The sequence below is a fragment of the Arachis ipaensis genome, chromosome B8, assembly GCF_059453495.1.
Source record: "Arachis ipaensis isolate K30076 ecotype BB chromosome B8, ASM5945349v1, whole genome shotgun sequence".
Taxonomy (NCBI): Eukaryota; Viridiplantae; Streptophyta; class Magnoliopsida; order Fabales; family Fabaceae; genus Arachis; species Arachis ipaensis.
The window spans coordinates 136895736-136912334 of record NC_142443.1 but is presented as its reverse complement, the minus strand read 5'-3'; the positions used below and the strand labels follow the sequence as shown (position 1 = coordinate 136912334).

At 35.6% G+C, this 16599-nt stretch overlaps 2 protein-coding genes and 1 pseudogene across 2 annotated transcripts; all 3 read left to right on the top strand.

Moving 5' to 3' along the window:
• Positions 1-1219: 1219 nt before the first annotated feature.
• SD2-5 (S-domain-2 5) lies at positions 1220-4924 on the top strand. The gene has a single exon (XM_016315811.3). It carries the CDS (start codon positions 2138-2140, stop codon positions 4592-4594), a length of 2457 nt encoding a protein of 818 aa, XP_016171297.1. The 5' UTR covers positions 1220-2137; the 3' UTR covers positions 4595-4924.
• A 1486-nt stretch (positions 4925-6410) lies between these two features.
• On the top strand, positions 6411-11007 carry APX6 (ascorbate peroxidase 6). Its single transcript, XM_016313595.2, has 10 exons — positions 6411-6621; positions 6968-7073; positions 7243-7370; positions 7937-8007; positions 8162-8204; positions 8287-8383; positions 8629-8712; positions 9227-9348; positions 9706-9772; positions 10628-11007. Exons 1-10 carry the CDS (start codon positions 6453-6455, stop codon positions 10728-10730), a joined length of 990 nt encoding a protein of 329 aa, XP_016169081.2. The 5' UTR covers positions 6411-6452; the 3' UTR covers positions 10731-11007.
• Positions 11008-11555: 548 nt separating this feature from the next.
• LOC148549974 (putative ribose-5-phosphate isomerase 3, chloroplastic pseudogene) lies at positions 11556-12102 on the top strand (annotated as a pseudogene).
• Positions 12103-16599: the final 4497 nt, after the last annotated feature.

Genomic DNA, 16599 nt, shown 5'->3' with positions numbered 1-16599 from the left:
TTTAAAAATTCAATTTTAAAACAGATTATATTTCAAAAAATACCATTTAGATAAATTAGTCTTCTTATATAAAGATCAAATTTTACTCAATACTAAAATTCCTAATTTAAAATTATTTAAGTACCTATTATTATTTATTTACTTTATAAGTAAAAATAATCACATAAAATTATGTAATTTATTTAAAATAGAGTAAACACTCAATTCGATCTTTGTTTATTTTAAAATAGGATAAGAAAGTTTCTGTCAATAAAATATAAAAAATGGATAAATCGTCCATTCCTCTTAAATTAGCATGGCACTTAACATCAACAATATTAATTGCCACATAGATCTCATCGGTCAGGTTTGGTGACGAAAATCGAAATATGATGGAAGGACCGCTATAACTCACGTTAGTTATGGAGGAGAACCAAATTGAATATGTGTTTGCTTAGGCGCCATGAAGTTGATAAAAAAAAAATTTTTTTTTGAAAAAAAATCTTTTTACTTTTTATTTTTAGTGTGTTTAGTAAATTTTTAGTAATAAAAATAAAAGTACTAGAAAAATAAAAATATCTTTTTTTAGCAAGTTATAATTTATATCTTTTTTAAAAAAAATATTTTTCATTAAATAAAAAATATTTTTATATAGTTATACCTAAATATAATTAATAAATAAAAATATATTTTTATATGAAATATCTAAATATAAAACTATTTTTATTTTTTTATAATATCTTTTAAAAAAATAACTTAAAAAATATTTTTTTTAAATTGTCCAAACAAATCTATATATTTATTTACAAGAGTTGCTTTATCTTATTTTAAAGAGGAAGTAAAGAGAGCCAATACATGTTCTATACAGTACATACAATGACGGTAATTTCAAATTAAAATTAAAGTATCGAATATTTATTTAAAGTGATTCAGTAGGATATCAGATCTTTATTATCCTTAGTATTTGGATGGTTATTCTGCATAGTATAAATGTATTGTGTTTGATAAATTAATAGTATTTTATTCTGAATATTTGAACTTATACAATAACATATGGTTACATTTTTTTATTAGGTTAAAGAATAGCTCATTGTACACATTGTATACTTATTCCATTGGTTCATGCGGGATTCTATTTTAAAACAGAGATCGGTTAGATGTTTACTCTTCTTGTTGTTACCGTATTAAAAAGTTGAGCGTCGATTTGGTAGTTTAACCTGCGCTATACTAAAACTCTGTTCCTAGTTGTCACCTATTTTGAACACGAAAGTTGGACTTGAACAGAAGATGTGATTATGGATCCGTCAATTAGTCAAACCACTAGAAATTTAATAAAACAAAAGGAAGAAGAAGGAAAGAACAAGAAGAAAAGAACACACACCCTTTTTATGTTCCTCATTTCACAGTGTAAAGTCAGATCCAAAGTCTGAAACCATTTTTTCTTCTCTTTTTCATGGTGGTATCAAAAGGCACGTAGGAACAGAAACAACACCTAAAAGTCTAAAACAGAAAAAACCAGACCATGATACCGTTTTGAGTTTTATTTACCTCTCACAGTTACAAAACCACTTGGTTTTCTCTGACTTTTCATCAGTCATTTGTGGTTGCACTTCACGTGTTTGTTTAAATGCCTCTTCTGCTTTTCCTTCCATTTTTTGCAACTTGGTGGTGCAAAATTGTCAAAGAAGACTGAAGAGTACCTTTTGTCCTACTAGTCCTTATTGCCTTGTTTTCAGAGTCAGAACTAAAAGCTAAGAGTGTCCAATTCAATCTACGTTCCCTACTTCTCAAGGTTGTCCTAGTGTCCAACCATTTTCAATCCTTTATTTCTTCTGGGTCTATCCCCTCATTCAATTCTGCTTCCTGTGTGCAAAACCAGGATTCATCAGATTCCAATGGATAAGCTTTGGTTTTTGGGGTTGGTCAATCCTTAGGTACACAATCTAATATTTGTTTATTCTTATTCTGTGTGACTGTGTTCATATCGTGTGTAATCAAAGTAAGAAAAACAATATTCACCTTCAAAGTTTTTCTCTAGTTTTACCATTTGTTAGTGTGTGTGTGTCCCTTTTACCAAAATTCTATTTCGCAACTTCCCAGAATTTTGTTCCTTGTAAATCTCATACCACACAATAGGAAACTGGCTTAGTTTGAGTAAATGATGAGAAATCGTTGGTCTTTCTTTCAAATTATGGGTACCTTGGTGTTATTGGTTATCATGCTTTTGTGTGAAGTGTGTTTGGGAGGTGTCCAATTTGTTGGTAAGGTGTATCCAGGATCCATCAAAGGTGCTCAAATGAACTGGGTTGATAAGGATGGCAAGTTCCTTGCATCAAGCAGTGGGAAATTCACCTTTGGATTTGCCACCACTGCTGATGATATTACAAAGTTCCTAGTAGTGATTGTTCATGTTAAGAGCAACACTCTGATCTGGACTGCAAATCGAGCAGTCCCCATTGCAAATACTGACAAATTTGAGTTTGATGAAAAGGGAAATGTCGTCTTGAATAAGGGTGAAACAGTTGTGTGGTCTACAAACACAAGTGGCAAGGGTGTTTCTTCAATGGAATTGCAAGACAATGGAAATTTGGTGTTGCTTGGAAAGGATAATACAACAATTATATGGCAGAGTTTCAATTATCCAACAAATACATTGTTGCCAGGACAGAACTTCACAGAGGGAATGAAACTAGTCAGTGATCCTAGCCCCAACAACTTGACCTATTCTCTTGAGTTCAATTCAGGAGATGTCAAACTCTATGCTGGTTTCAAGACTCCTCAGCCTTATTGGTCTACGCAGAGTGATAATCGCATGATCATCAATCAAAATGGCGGTGTGGTGGCTTTGGCAACGCTTGCCGAAAAATCGTGGAGGTTCTATGACAAGAGCAGGGTTTTTTTGCGGCAATTCATTTTTGTTGATCTTTCAGGTAATAATGGCACTTGGGTTGCTGTCTTGGGTTCAAATGGGTTAATCACTTTCTTTGATCTTGAAGCCGGAGGATCGAATTCGCCTTCCCAGGCAACAATACCACAAGGATCTTGCAATACGCCTGAAACTTGTGATCCATATAGCATCTGCACAGGGAACAATAAGTGTAACTGCCCTTCTGTTCTGCCTTGCAAGCCAGGTTTCGACTCTGCCTGCAGCGATAAATCCATCACTTTGATGAAAGGTGATGATGGACTCAATTACGTTGCGCTCCAATTTCTTAAGCCGTTTTCGAAGACCAATTTGGAAGGTTGCCAAAAATCTTGCAACGGAAATTGCTCATGCCTTGCCATGTTCTTCCACCTTAGTTCAGGAAACTGTTTCCTATTGGATGACATAGGTAGTTTTCAGAAACCTAGCACTGATTCTGGTTATGTTTCTTACATCAAAATCTCTAGTGATGGAAGAGGTAGTAGCAACGGGGGTGGTGGAAGTAGCAATAAGCACACTATAGTCACAGTGATCATTGTCATAGTAACACTGCTTGTGATTTCTTGCTTGCTCTTTGTGGGAATTAGGTGCTACCGGAGGAAGCCAAATGTACCCGAGTCACAAGAGGAGAATTCGGAAGAGGACAACTTCTTGGAGAATCTAACAGGTATGCCAATCCGTTACAGCTACAAGGATCTAGAAGCTGCTACAAATCACTTCTCTGTAAAGCTTGGACAAGGCGGTTTCGGCTCGGTTTACAAAGGAGTGCTACCAGATCGGACTCAAGTAGCAGTGAAGCAGTTGGAAGGTATTGGCCAAGGGAAGAAAGAGTTTAGAGCTGAAGTAAGCATCATTGGAAGCATCCATCACGTGCATTTGGTTAAGCTCAGAGGATTCTGTGTTGAAGGTACTAACAGGCTTCTTGCTTATGAGTACATGGCCAATGGATCATTGGACAAATGGATATTCAAGAAGAACAATGGTGAGTTTCGGTTGGATTGGGATACAAGGTTCAACATAGCGCTCGGCACAGCAAAAGGTCTCGCTTACCTTCACGAAGATTGCGACTCAAAGATCATCCATTGTGACATCAAGCCGGAAAATGTGCTTCTAGATGATCATTTCATGGCAAAAGTATCCGATTTTGGCCTGGCTAAGCTCATGAACAGAGAACAAAGCCATGTCTTCACAACACTAAGAGGAACTCGAGGGTACCTCGCCCCCGAGTGGATAACAAACTACGCCATATCAGAGAAGAGTGATGTTTACAGCTACGGAATGGTGCTGCTAGAGATCATCGCCGGAAGGAAGAACTATGATCCATCTGAAACCTCAGAGAAATCACATTTCCCAAGCTACGCTATGAAGATGATGGAAGAAGGGAAACTGAGGGAAATCCTTGACTCAGAGTTGAAAGAAGATGTAAATGATGAAAGGGTTCATATAGCTATAAAAGTTGCATTGTGGTGCATACAAGAAGACATGGCAATGAGGCCTTCAATGACCAAAGTAGTGCAAATGCTGGAAGGTCTTTGCACTGTTCCTAAGCCACCAACAAGTTCTGCTAACCTGGGTTCTCGCCTTTTCACCAATGTCTTCAGTCTCAGTGAAGGAGCCACAACTTCTTCAGGTCCATCAGATTGTAACAGTGATGCATATCTCTCTGCTGTTCGTCTTTCAGGACCAAGATAACACTGCCTCTACCATGTTATTTCTACTTGTTTTGTTTCCTATACTGAACGGATCCAATGTTAAAATTCCCTATTATTGAATAGAGTGTATGATATGCATAGAATTGATCAAACACTCAATTCAATGACAGAGGAATATGTTTCAGTTTTGTATACGAGACAATAGTAAATACAAATAGCAAATCTCTTTCTTTCGTTGTTGTAATGTTGAGGTAAAGTTGGTATTAATGCAGTTTTCTTTTTTAGGATTAGTTATTGGTATATAGAGCTTTCATGTACCCTGCCTCTTGTAAATTTTGTAATGTGAATGGAATCCCTGCTCTATGATCAATCTAACTCTGACTTCATATTTGTTACAATTTCGATAGTAGAAAAGAATTCTAAACTTTTAATAGAATAGTTATTGGTATACATATTAACAATATTTTTATAGGTCCCTTCAATTGGACCATTTATAAATTTAATTTTTATTTTTAGAACAACGTCATGTGACGAATAAAATTTATTTATTTTTATTAATATTTGCCTAATAAAAATATTTTTATACCATCTTAATAATATAAAAATAAAGTATTAATTTAAAGTGTTAATTAATATTAATAAAGAATATTAGTTTTAATATTTTTTATTTTTATTCATAAAATATTACCATACTGTCAAGTGATTCAGGAGTTAAATTTATAAAATTTAACTGAAATTTCAAAATAGTAAAGACATTGAAGGGAAAACTTTTCATTCTAAAAAGATAAATTACCAATTCTTAATTAAGAGAGATTTGTAGGGGTGCATATAGATCGGATAATATCCGTATATCCGCGGTAATTATCCGCATCCGACCCAAATTTTGCAGATATTATCCGATCCGCAGAGCCATCGGATCGGATCGGATCCAATCCGCTTAAATCCGCACTATGGTAGGATCGGATTGTGGATTTGGCAGTGATATTTGCGGATTCGATCCGCAAATCCGCATATCCGCACGTTACATATAAATAGCATAGTTTAAAAAAATAAACCCTAATGTGATATGAATTTTAGTGTGTTGTTTTATGAATTTTATGATATATTGTTTTTTATTTTTTATGTTGTACTTCGACTTAGAATAATTAAATTTAAATCTTGTGTTATTATTTTTTTTGTTATTCAAGAGAAATTTTATTGATAATATTTTAGAATTAAATATGTTTAAACAGGTGAAAAATGAATTTTTTTTGTAAAAATAGCCAAATGGAATTCGAAAACATTTTTTTTTTAATTATGTGGATATACCCGATATCCGATCTGCATACTTGCGGATCGGATCTGGCTTGAAAAATTGCGGATATCGTATCCGATCCGATCCGATCCGATGAGTGCATTGCGGATCGGATAGAATTTTAGGCAATATCCAATCTGATCCGATCCGTGTGCAGCCCTAGAGATTTGAGCTTTGAAAACTTTTTAACAATAAAAATCGTAAACTAGTTTATATATACAAAACAAATAATAATTTATTATTTCCAGAACATTTTAGTACGAAATAATTTTATACGTGTATTTAATTATATAATATTATATCAGTAAAAATAAATATATTTTATATTAATCACATAAAAATAATTATTTAAAAAATAGATTAAATAATTGTGTAAAATCATGCATCAAAATTAACCTCTTCTCTAAAGTATAAACTTTATACTGATTTATTGGAGACGGTTAAGAAAGTAGTCGTCAATTAGAGTTATATAACAAAAACTCAACTGTAATCAACTAAAACTAATCATTGAAAATTTGATTACTATATTAATTAATTAATAATATTAAAAAGGAAATGAGGGGGGTAAAGTGGAAAGGAGTGTGTGGCGTGAGTTATTGAGAAAATGAGTTCAACTCTGACCAACCATCATCCTCTACTGTGTTCAATCTCCACCGCTTCAGCTTCAGCTCAACAACACAAACCCCTAACCAATTTTCCCGCCAAATCACAACGCCCAACTTTCTCAACCGTTAATTTCCACCCCAACCACCCTCCTCCTCCTTCATCTTCAGGTAACAACTTACTACTAACTGTTCTCCAGTTATTTTATGCAATGGTGCTTTTAAGATTTTACATTTTAGTTCACACTTTAGCTTAGGGTTTAGTGTCACTGATAGTCCGAGAAAATTAAATTCATGATTTATTTTAAAAGAAAATAAAAGATTAATACGTCTAAGAATTCCTCTAAGGAAATCTACGGAATGTTCATTGTTCAATTTATAATAATTTAGTTTGCTATGCTTTTGAATTCACACTGCAATTTGTTGATGTAATTTTGCATCTGCATCCTTGCGGAATTTACGTGAATGACTTTGTGTTATATTTATAATTTAAAGTATATTAATGGTATAAATGTAGGTCCAAATCTGGTGGTTGGAAGGAGAGGGCTAGTATCCATAGCCACTTTGCCATGTCTTGTTCCCCTGACTCAGATTATGGGTTGTCTCCAAGCATACGCTGCACAGTAAGAATCGTTGAATGATTTAAAAATCCTATTCAACACTATATGTTGCTTTATACATAAACCTAATTAGAATCTTTAAGCACAAGTTTCATTGTTTTGTTTGAATGTTGGATTGTCTTGCTTGCTTGATTTGTTGTCATTTCAATGCTTCTTCTGCCCCTTATTGAAGGCCTAGTACGAAGGAATATCTTCTAATTAAAGAAGAAGTAAGGAAGGTATTGTCGAAGGGAAAAGCTGCAGGCGTGCTTCGTTTGGTTTTCCATGATGCAGGAACCTTTGACATGGATGACAAGACAGGTATCTCTGGATCCAAGGGACATGTTAAACTTTCAAAAATGCTGTTTGCTTCTGGATAGTCCTGTTTTGGACTTTTAGTTTTCAGGCATAAGCTTGCTAGATTCAACTCTGTTGTATAGTGGATGTAAAATGTTCTATGAAGGATGGGTTATCAATGTTAAAATTTTCATAATCTTGCGAAGTTTTCTATATTAGTAGCCTCTCCGAAAATATAAACACTGCTATTTTGGAGGGAAGCCATGAAACTGAAGTAGTGATGGTGCTTTGTCAAATATATAGTGATCCATGTGCTTCATGAATTATCATGTGACTTTTCTGTAGTGAAGTGTTAAGTGTTAGAACTTAGAAGTTTGGCTGGAGGGTAAAATTAGGTGGAAGGCCTTGCTCTATAATTGGATTTGTATATATAATACAAGGGACCTTTTACTATGTTTCCTTGAGAACTGATGTGTCATTGCTAGTAACAATTGTATTTCTTTGATTCATTCCGGAATTTAGATAACTTACTTTTGTTTTCTTCTCAAATTCATAATATACAATTTTTTTAACTATTCATGTTATTGCAGGTGGTATGAATGGTTCTATAGTTTATGAACTTGAAAGACCTGAAAATTCTGGCCTAAAAAAATCAATAAAGGTGGGTCTATCTCACCAAGTTTCTATCTCTCTTTTCCCTGATCCTTTATTTTATTATTTGGAGAACTCCATATATGATTATATGTTTTATGCTCTTGTTTAATAATGAAGTCACAAGTTCTATAAAGCTGATACTGTGGTGACTATATTGTTAGGTTCTTCAGAAAGCAAAGATTCAAATAGATGCTATCCAACCAGGTCCTTGTTTTATACAGTAATCGCCACAAATATTAAGTGCTGAATTTGTCTAGGCCAACACATTCCAATTTACCTTTACCAGTATCCTGGGGGGACATGATTGCTGTTGCTGGCGCCGAAGCAATCGAATTATGTGGAGGTCCATCAATCCAAGTTTCTTTGGGCAGACTAGATTCACTGTAAGATGTTCATTTTGTAGTAGCATTTGCTTTTGATCTTAAGTATGATAGACAAGTAGTTATATATCTTAGGTTGGTGCCTTATATTCTCCTAAAAGAGTATTAAATTCTTCTAATTGTATTTTAAGGCTATTTGTTAAAGAATAAAAAATCATAACTTTTTTTTTTCTTTTTGGGCTCATGACAAACAAAATCTGATTTGTGTCTTCTGCCAATAACAATTTTATCATTCATTTTGATTGAAGGGGGCCTGACCCTGAAGGTAAACTTCCTGAGGAATCTCTCAGTGCTTCCAGTTTGAAGAAATGCTTCCAGAGAAAAGGCTTTTCGTGAGTATACCTTTATATGTGCACTTCTGTTCTGTAAGAGAAAGTTACTTTTCTTTTTGGCTGGTGTAAAATATTATTTTTATTTTAGTTTTCTGCAACTATTCATTGTAAAAATGTTCAATTGTCTATATATTTTACCATGTAGAGACATGTCTATGATTTACCATTATAGTCCTAATTCTACAAGAATTTAATTTTTATGCACCGTCTGAATAAACTCTTTTAGACTTATATTCAATTAGGTGTTGCCGCATAAACAAAAGTCGTTTCTCTTTTGAGATAGTAAATGCGGAATTTAACCACTTTTATACCTAGGTGATATGTAAACAAAATGTATCAAGGCAAGAAAACAGAATGTGGTAATTACCTAACCTAAAAGCTATTTGATTGTTTGCTTAGACAAAATCTATTCATTACCATCTAAAATTATCTGCATATTATTTTTTCTTTTAGATAGAATTCATTTTGCTTATGTGTTGTTAACTTGTTATCCTTTTGGGGTTCTCTTTCACAGAACACAAGAACTTGTAGCTTTGTCTGGAGCCCACACTCTTGGAAGTAAAGGTTTTGGAAGCCCAACTTCTTTTGACAATGCATATTATAAGATTCTTTTGGAGAAGCCTTGGGCAAATCCAGGTAAGCTCATAACTAAGTTAAAAGATTGTTCTCTGAGTCAATTCTTTGTTTAATGAAAATGATATGGAAATGAAGGAGTTGAAGGCATGTTATGCCTATAAGATTCAGTAACTACCTTATTTTGATGATTTGTGCCTGTTTTGCAACAGATCTTAATGTTAGAGAAAATTTTTCAGTTTCTTTGGCATCATTTTTTTTTTGGCAACAAACTATAAATGACATGAACATCTGTGATTGATTTGATTGTGTGCTCATTTTTTCGGATAGACCAAATATGTTCAATCTTTTTTTTGTTACCTTTTGGTTTTATGAACAACTTTTCTTGTCATTCTCAAATGCTGGTTTTGTTCTCTTCAGGTGGCATGTCAAGTATGATTGGCCTTCCTTCAGATCACGCACTTGTTGAGGATAACGAATGCTTAAGGTTCTTTATCTTTTCAAAACCTCTTATATTTCCCTTATTGTGAAAATGACCTATTGCATTATATGCTAAGCACCAAGATTTCTGTACAAAACCGTCGCAAATGCTTCAATATTAGGATTAAATTTTTATATGAATAGGAACAATTTAGGATTAGAAGCATAATTTTCAATTTTAATTTTGTTTCTGGATCCTAGAAATGACAGTTAATGCATATAGTCCAGCAATTGAAAACAGTACCTATGATAACAAGTGAATATGACATGGTTACTTGTAAATTTAGCTAGTTAGCTTCCTTAGATTTCTCTAGTACTGTAGTATTTAGGATATGACCAAGTAAACGTTTTCAAAATAGCTAAGCACTCCTCTCTAGTTTTTTAACCAGCGTCATCCTTAGGATTCGATGGGCAAAACATCCTGGCCTATGCTATCTGTTATGAGTGTATCCTCTTATGTTAATCGTAGTTATGAGAAATTACAAGAAAATCAAGTTACACCGTTGCTAACTACTATAGCTTATGTTCTAGTGGTAAATGATTGATCCAATGTCTTCTCCCTCTGAGCTAGCTTTTGGGGTTAAACCCAGTCTTAAGAAGACTTGTGTAACTAAATCTTGAATTCCGTCCTCCTCTATTCGAAAGATCCTAATCCTAAGAAAAAGGCATAACCCTTTTTTTGTTTAACTTGATTAGGTCTCATTTATGGTTCTAAAATACATTCTAGCTCAGAGAATTAGGCACTGGCAAGAACCCTTATTTATCTCTGGTGCAGCCTTGCAGCACATATGCATTCATGTTTGGGTTAATTCTGTTCGTACTTTTATGTGCATGCCTTAAGAAAACTTCATTTGCTGAACAGATGGATCAAGAAATACGCAGAAAATGAGAACATATTCTTTGAAGATTTCAAGAATGCATATGTCAAGCTGGTGAATTCTGGTGTGAGGTGGAATAGCCTATAAATTTTAGAAATTGAATGTAAGCCGTTATTTATTTATTTGTTTTTGGTGATTTTCTGTTGATGTTTATGCAAAGTCTTAGTGAATGTTTAGGGAGCTCATAATGTTTTGCCCACCAAGACATACTATATATATATATATATATATATATATATATACCCAAAACAGAAAGTAGTTAAACCTATTCAACTTTTGTCACTAGAGTAATGATGCATTATTTCGAAAATTAAATGGATGACAAAAGTTATTATTGGCCTTATTTGACCAATACCATTCTTAGGATTTGACGGCATTTAACACTGGTAATGAGTGCAACTTTTATGTTAGAAGAAGAATGTTAGGGCCATCAACTTTTGTGATATGTAGCCATTAAATAGCCATCAATAATGGTTTTAATGGTGTGAGATTGGTATAAGATTTAATCCAATGGCTCACTTTTTTTTGCTGGTTACATGCTGGCCAGAATTTAACAAAGTTGCTGGCTCTATAGACTTTTCCATGTTAGAATTTAAATGTTGAAAGAAATTATAAGAAAATAAAGTTATATTCATGCCAACATAGATGACTTTTCATATAATAATAAACACTTGATGCATTCGGAGAACATGCATATTAATAATGACCCAAGAAAGCTTTTTTTTTTTTTAATTGAAAAAGTATAGATAACCAAATGTCTAACTAGCCAAGAATTGAACAACTCAATTAATTATAATTATTAATAATTAATTTTAAATTTTTAAATTCAAAATTTAAATAATTAGAAACTGATTAAGTAAACCTAATTAAAAACTATAAATACATTCCCATTCTTTCCCATATTAACTTACGCACTCCCAACAACAACATACAAAGACCCCTTTTCCTCACCGTCAGGCCTTCTCCGTCCCTGTCCTTACCCAAGATCTTAAAAAGCTCGCCGCCGACAAGGCCGTCGATTACGTCAAGTCCAGCATGGTCCTCGGCCTTGGCACCGGCTCCACCATTGCTTCGTCGTCGCCAAGCTCGGTCATCTCCTCTCCACCGAGTAAAAGGCTGCGGCGGCACTCTTCTCCGCGAGAAGATGGTGGAGGCTGCCCCGACAAGTTTGTTGTGGTGGTCAACGAAACGAAGCTCGTGTCAGGGCTTGGCGGTAGCGACCTTGCGATGCCGACGGAGGTGGTGCAGTTCTGCTGAAAGTACAATCTGGTTCAGCTTCAGAAGTTGTTCAAGGAAGAAGGAGTGGTGGAGCACAGACTGTTCTTGAACAATTGCATAAATATATAAAAAAAACATCTATTTAATATGAAAAAAACATCTTAATGCTTAACAGAAGAAATGTCCAGTTATATTTTGGCAAAAACAATCAGATACCTATAGGATTTTAAAAAAACATACAATTTTTAAAGAAATAGAGACATCTACATTCGCAACACAAAAGAAATCCAAAAATACATAAAACAAAACATTCATTTAGTATGAAAAAGAAATATTCTGATACTTAGCAGAAGAAATATCCAAGTATATCAACTTACTTTTATTAAGATGGGCTTTAAAGTCCAATCCATTAGAAAGTTGGCAGAAGTTGGCTGGACTCTAGTTGGTTCTCTAGCGGAACCGTTTTTAATTTTATTCCGTAAAAGACTATATATATATATATATATATATATATATATATATATATATCAATTCTGCTAGGGATCCAAGAGGGAGTTCAGCCAACTCCTGCCAACTCTTATTGGGTTGGACCCCGAAACCCATTTCACTATACAAGCAAGAAGCAACATCCCAATTTACCCATATAGAACCAAATTAACCCTAGCTAAATTCCCCCTTTTTCACCGTTTCACTTCAACATCAACAGCATCCAAAACTATCCAACGGCAGCGCCTCCCAAACATGTTCGTCGTATGCCTTTCCCAAAGGCCGTCAACCGCCGCGTCCATCCACATGCAAGTAACCACCGGCGTCGGAAGCTCACCCTAAACCGCCGCAACGCCTCCATCCCGTCCACGTGCTACCAGCCGCGTTCGTCAGAAGTTCGGCCCAGACCGCCGCAGCGCCTTCATGCCGCCCATGTGCGAGCAACCAAGGGCGTCTGATTCTCACCCACAGTGCGCCGCTGACACTGCATGTCGTTGTCGCAGCGCCATTGAAGCGTCCCCTTCTTAGCCGGATAACTCAATGCTAGCTTCCGTGCTCTGTTCTGACGAACGCCACGTTGGACTCCTCCTGCTCGCACCGTGAAGCCTCGTCTGAAAGTACTAATTAGTTAGTATCTATTCATGGGTGTTACTTGATTGATTTTCTTTTGGCGTGTTCTATGTGGATGTTACTTCTGTTGAGCAAAAGCATGTTTTCTTTTTGTGAGGGAGAGAGAAAGAAAAGGAAGGCTAAGAAAAGGAAGGCTAAGAGTTATTATAGGAAAGTTTTATTTCTATCCGTTGAAATTATAGCATATAACCACTATATAAACGTTTGTAGAATTTCAATTCAATCATCATCAACAATAACAACTACATTCACATCTTCTTTTCATATTATTATTATTATTATTATTTTATTTCCTTTTCTCTTTAGTAATTATATAGCGAGTGCATTATTGTGAGTAGTGTTCAATTTCATATTACTTTGTAGCTATCTATTAGAAGTCAAAATTCCGCTGCAAACTCAACAATTGGTATCAAGAGCCAACGTTATATTATTCATTATTTGAGTGGTAACATTCAATTTTGAATATAATGGCTTCTACTAGTAATAATGTCAAAGTAGGCAAATATGAAATCGAGAAGTTCAATGGGAAAAATGATTTTTCCTATTGGAGGATGCAAATGAAAAATCTGCTTATATCACAAAAATTACACAAGGCACTGGCAGAAAAAGAAAAAGCTGGAGGAAATGAAAGATGAGGATTGGGAAGAATTATATCTTGAGGCGTGGGCTGCAATAATCTTATGCCTTGAGAGGGATGTTGCTTTTTTGGTAAATGAAGAAGCAACTGCAGCAGGCGTTTGGTTAAAGTTAGAGAGTAACTTCATGACGAAGACTCTAACTAACAGAATCTACTTAAAATCCAAATTGTATACATGCAAGATGGAGGAAGGCACCTCAATCCGAGAATATATCAATAAGTTTGACAGGATCATATCAAACTTAAAGGATATAGATGTGAAGGTTGATGATGAAGACCAAGCACTCATATTGTTACTTTTATTACCGAAGTCCTATGAAAATCTGGTGCAGACATTGATGCTAGTGGGTGACACTCTGACCATGGATGAGACGAGGGCATCACTTTTAGCGGATGATCTACGTAAGGTTGCTACAAGTGTAATGTCATCTTCAAATGGAAGAGAGTATAATGATCAAGCACAAGGATTGTTCGCGGCTAGAGGAAGGACTAATGAAAGAGGAAAAGGTAATAAGCGTGGAAAGTCTAGGCCAAAATCTAGACCTCACGCGGAGAGAATATGCTTTAAATGTGGTGAGGCTGGACATTTCAAAGCAAATTATCCAAATAAGAAGATAACTTTCAAGAAACAGAACAACGACAACCCAAAAGAAAAGCAAGAAGCAAGCTACGTCTCAAATGATGAGGAAGATTGTTACTCTGTGACAGAACAATCTTAAGAAATCTTCGATAAGTGGATTCTTGATTCAGGAGCCTCTCACCATATGTGTCCAAATAGGAAGTGGTTTACTACCTATGAAAGCATAAATGGTGGCACAGTTCTAATGGGCAATGATCATGCTTGTAAAACTGTGGGGTTGGGTACTGTAAGAATCAAGATGCATGATGGTGTCGTAAGAACCTTAAAGGATGTGAGACATATTCCATACTTGCGAAAAAATCTGATCTTCATAGGTTTGTTGGAGAAAAATGGTTGCAAAATAGTTGCGAAAAATGGGGTACTGAAAGTTGTTCGTGGTTCTTTGGTAGTGATGAAAGGAGTTTGTCACAGTAATCTTTATTCTCTTTTGGGGACAACGGTTATAGGTGAGTTAGCAGTTGGAATCGGTGGAAGTAGAGATCAAACAGATTGCATGAGAATATGGCACATGCGGCTTGGACATATGTCAGAGAAAGGTCTATCATTGCTTTGTGGACAAGGTTTGCTGAGGAATATGAAGAAACCACAAATGGAATTTTGTGAGCATTGTGTGTATGGAAAGGCACATAGGGTGAAGTTTTCTACAAGCAAGCATAAAAGCAGAGGGTTGTTAGACTACGTGTATACTGATGTTTGGGGCCCGGCTAAAGTTACTTCCAAGGGTGGTTCCAGGTATTTTGTTACTTTTGTTGATGATTATTCCAGGTATGTTTGGATTTATTTCCTCAAACATAAGAATGAGGTATTCGATACTTTTAAGCGATGGAGAGCAATGGTTGAAAACCGAACAGGTAGGAAGCTGAAAACTCTACGATCTAATAATGGCACAGAGTACACGGATGGGGCTTTCAAGGAGTTCTGTGACCGAGAAGGCATTACAAGACACTGGACAGTTAGAGAAACACCACAACAGAATGGAGTCACCGAACGACTGAATCGTACGCTACTTGAGAAGGCAAGGTGTATGCGCTCTAATTCCGGGTTAGGTAGAGAATGGTGGGCAGAATCGGTTGCTACAGCTTGCTACATAGTGAATCGATCCCCACATTCTTCTCTAGATGGAGACACACCTTATAAGGTATGGTCAGGGGAACATGCAGATTAGGAGAAACTCAGAGTCTTTGAATGCACAGCCTATTATCATGTCAAAGATAATAAGCTTGATGATAGAGCTAAGAAGGCAATCTTTTTGGGGTATCCAAGAGGGGTTCAAGGCTATCGCCTTTGGAGTGTAAATGATTCTAAGTTTGTAATTAGCAGAGATGTTACCTTTGATAAACAATCTATGTAGCTTTGTCTAAAGATGTGGTGCCAGATGATGGTGATGTTGGAAAAACTTCAAATACTCAAGTGGTGGAGATAGAGTCTAAATACCAACAAATAGACTCTAATAATGTTCAGGTGGAGCATCCTAATGCTACTCGAGATGACGCAGAGGATGAACTTGATCATGAGAAAATTCAGCGAGAAAATGCACATGCATTACAACAGCAGCAGCAGGATTCTTTGGCATCTACTAGGCCAAAGAGGAATTATAAAATTGTTCAGAAGTTCAGGTCAGACAAGCCTTTGAGACATTATGGGCAGCTAAACTTGGTAGATTATGCACTCTCAGTGGAGGATGATGAGCCGGTCACCTTCAAACATGCTATCAAAGACAAAGATAGAGAGAGTTGGTTGGTCGCTATGGAGGAAGAGATGCAATCTCTTCATAAGAACAAGACATGGGATGTGGTCCCATTGCCCGTGGGAAAGACTGCAATTGGTTGTAAGTGGGTGTATAAAAGAAAAGAAGATCCTACTAAGTCAGATGGTACAAGATTCAAAGCTAGGTTAGTAGCAAAGGGATTTGCACAGAAAGAAGGTGTTGATTACAATGAGATATTTTCTCCAGTGGTGAAACACACTTCCATACGGGTGCTTTTAAGTCTTGTCGCTCATGGTGATCTTGAGTTGGAACAACTAGACGTGAAGACTACATTCTTGCACGGTGACTTAGAGGAAGAAATCTACATGTATCAACCTGAGGGTTTCAAGGTTGAGGGTAAAGAAAGTCAGGTATGTCGCTTGAGGAAATCGCTATATGGATTGAAACAATCTCCTCGGCAATGGTATAAGCGATTTGACTCCTTTATGTTAAAACAAGGTTTTTCCAAAAGTAATTATGATTTTTGTGTATACATTCGTAAGCTTCCTGGAGGTGATTATATCTATCTTCTATTGTATGTGGATGACATGCTTATTGCCTCTAAGAGAAAGGTAGAGATAGATATGTTAAAGGTTCA

Excerpts from the sequence above, each read along its gene's own strand:
- SD2-5 (XM_016315811.3), top strand. The coding sequence starts at position 2,138 with ATGATGAGAAATCGTTGGTCTTTCTTTCAAATTATGGGTACCTTGGTG.
- APX6 (XM_016313595.2), top strand. The coding sequence starts at position 6,453 with ATGAGTTCAACTCTGACCAACCATCATCCTCTACTGTGTTCAATCTCC. Across the intron at positions 7,371-7,936 it reads TGACATGGATGACAAGACAG|GTGGTATGAATGGTTCTATA; the intron begins GTATCTCTGGAT and ends ATGTTATTGCAG. Across the intron at positions 9,773-10,627 it reads GAGGATAACGAATGCTTAAG|ATGGATCAAGAAATACGCAG; the intron begins GTTCTTTATCTT and ends TTTGCTGAACAG.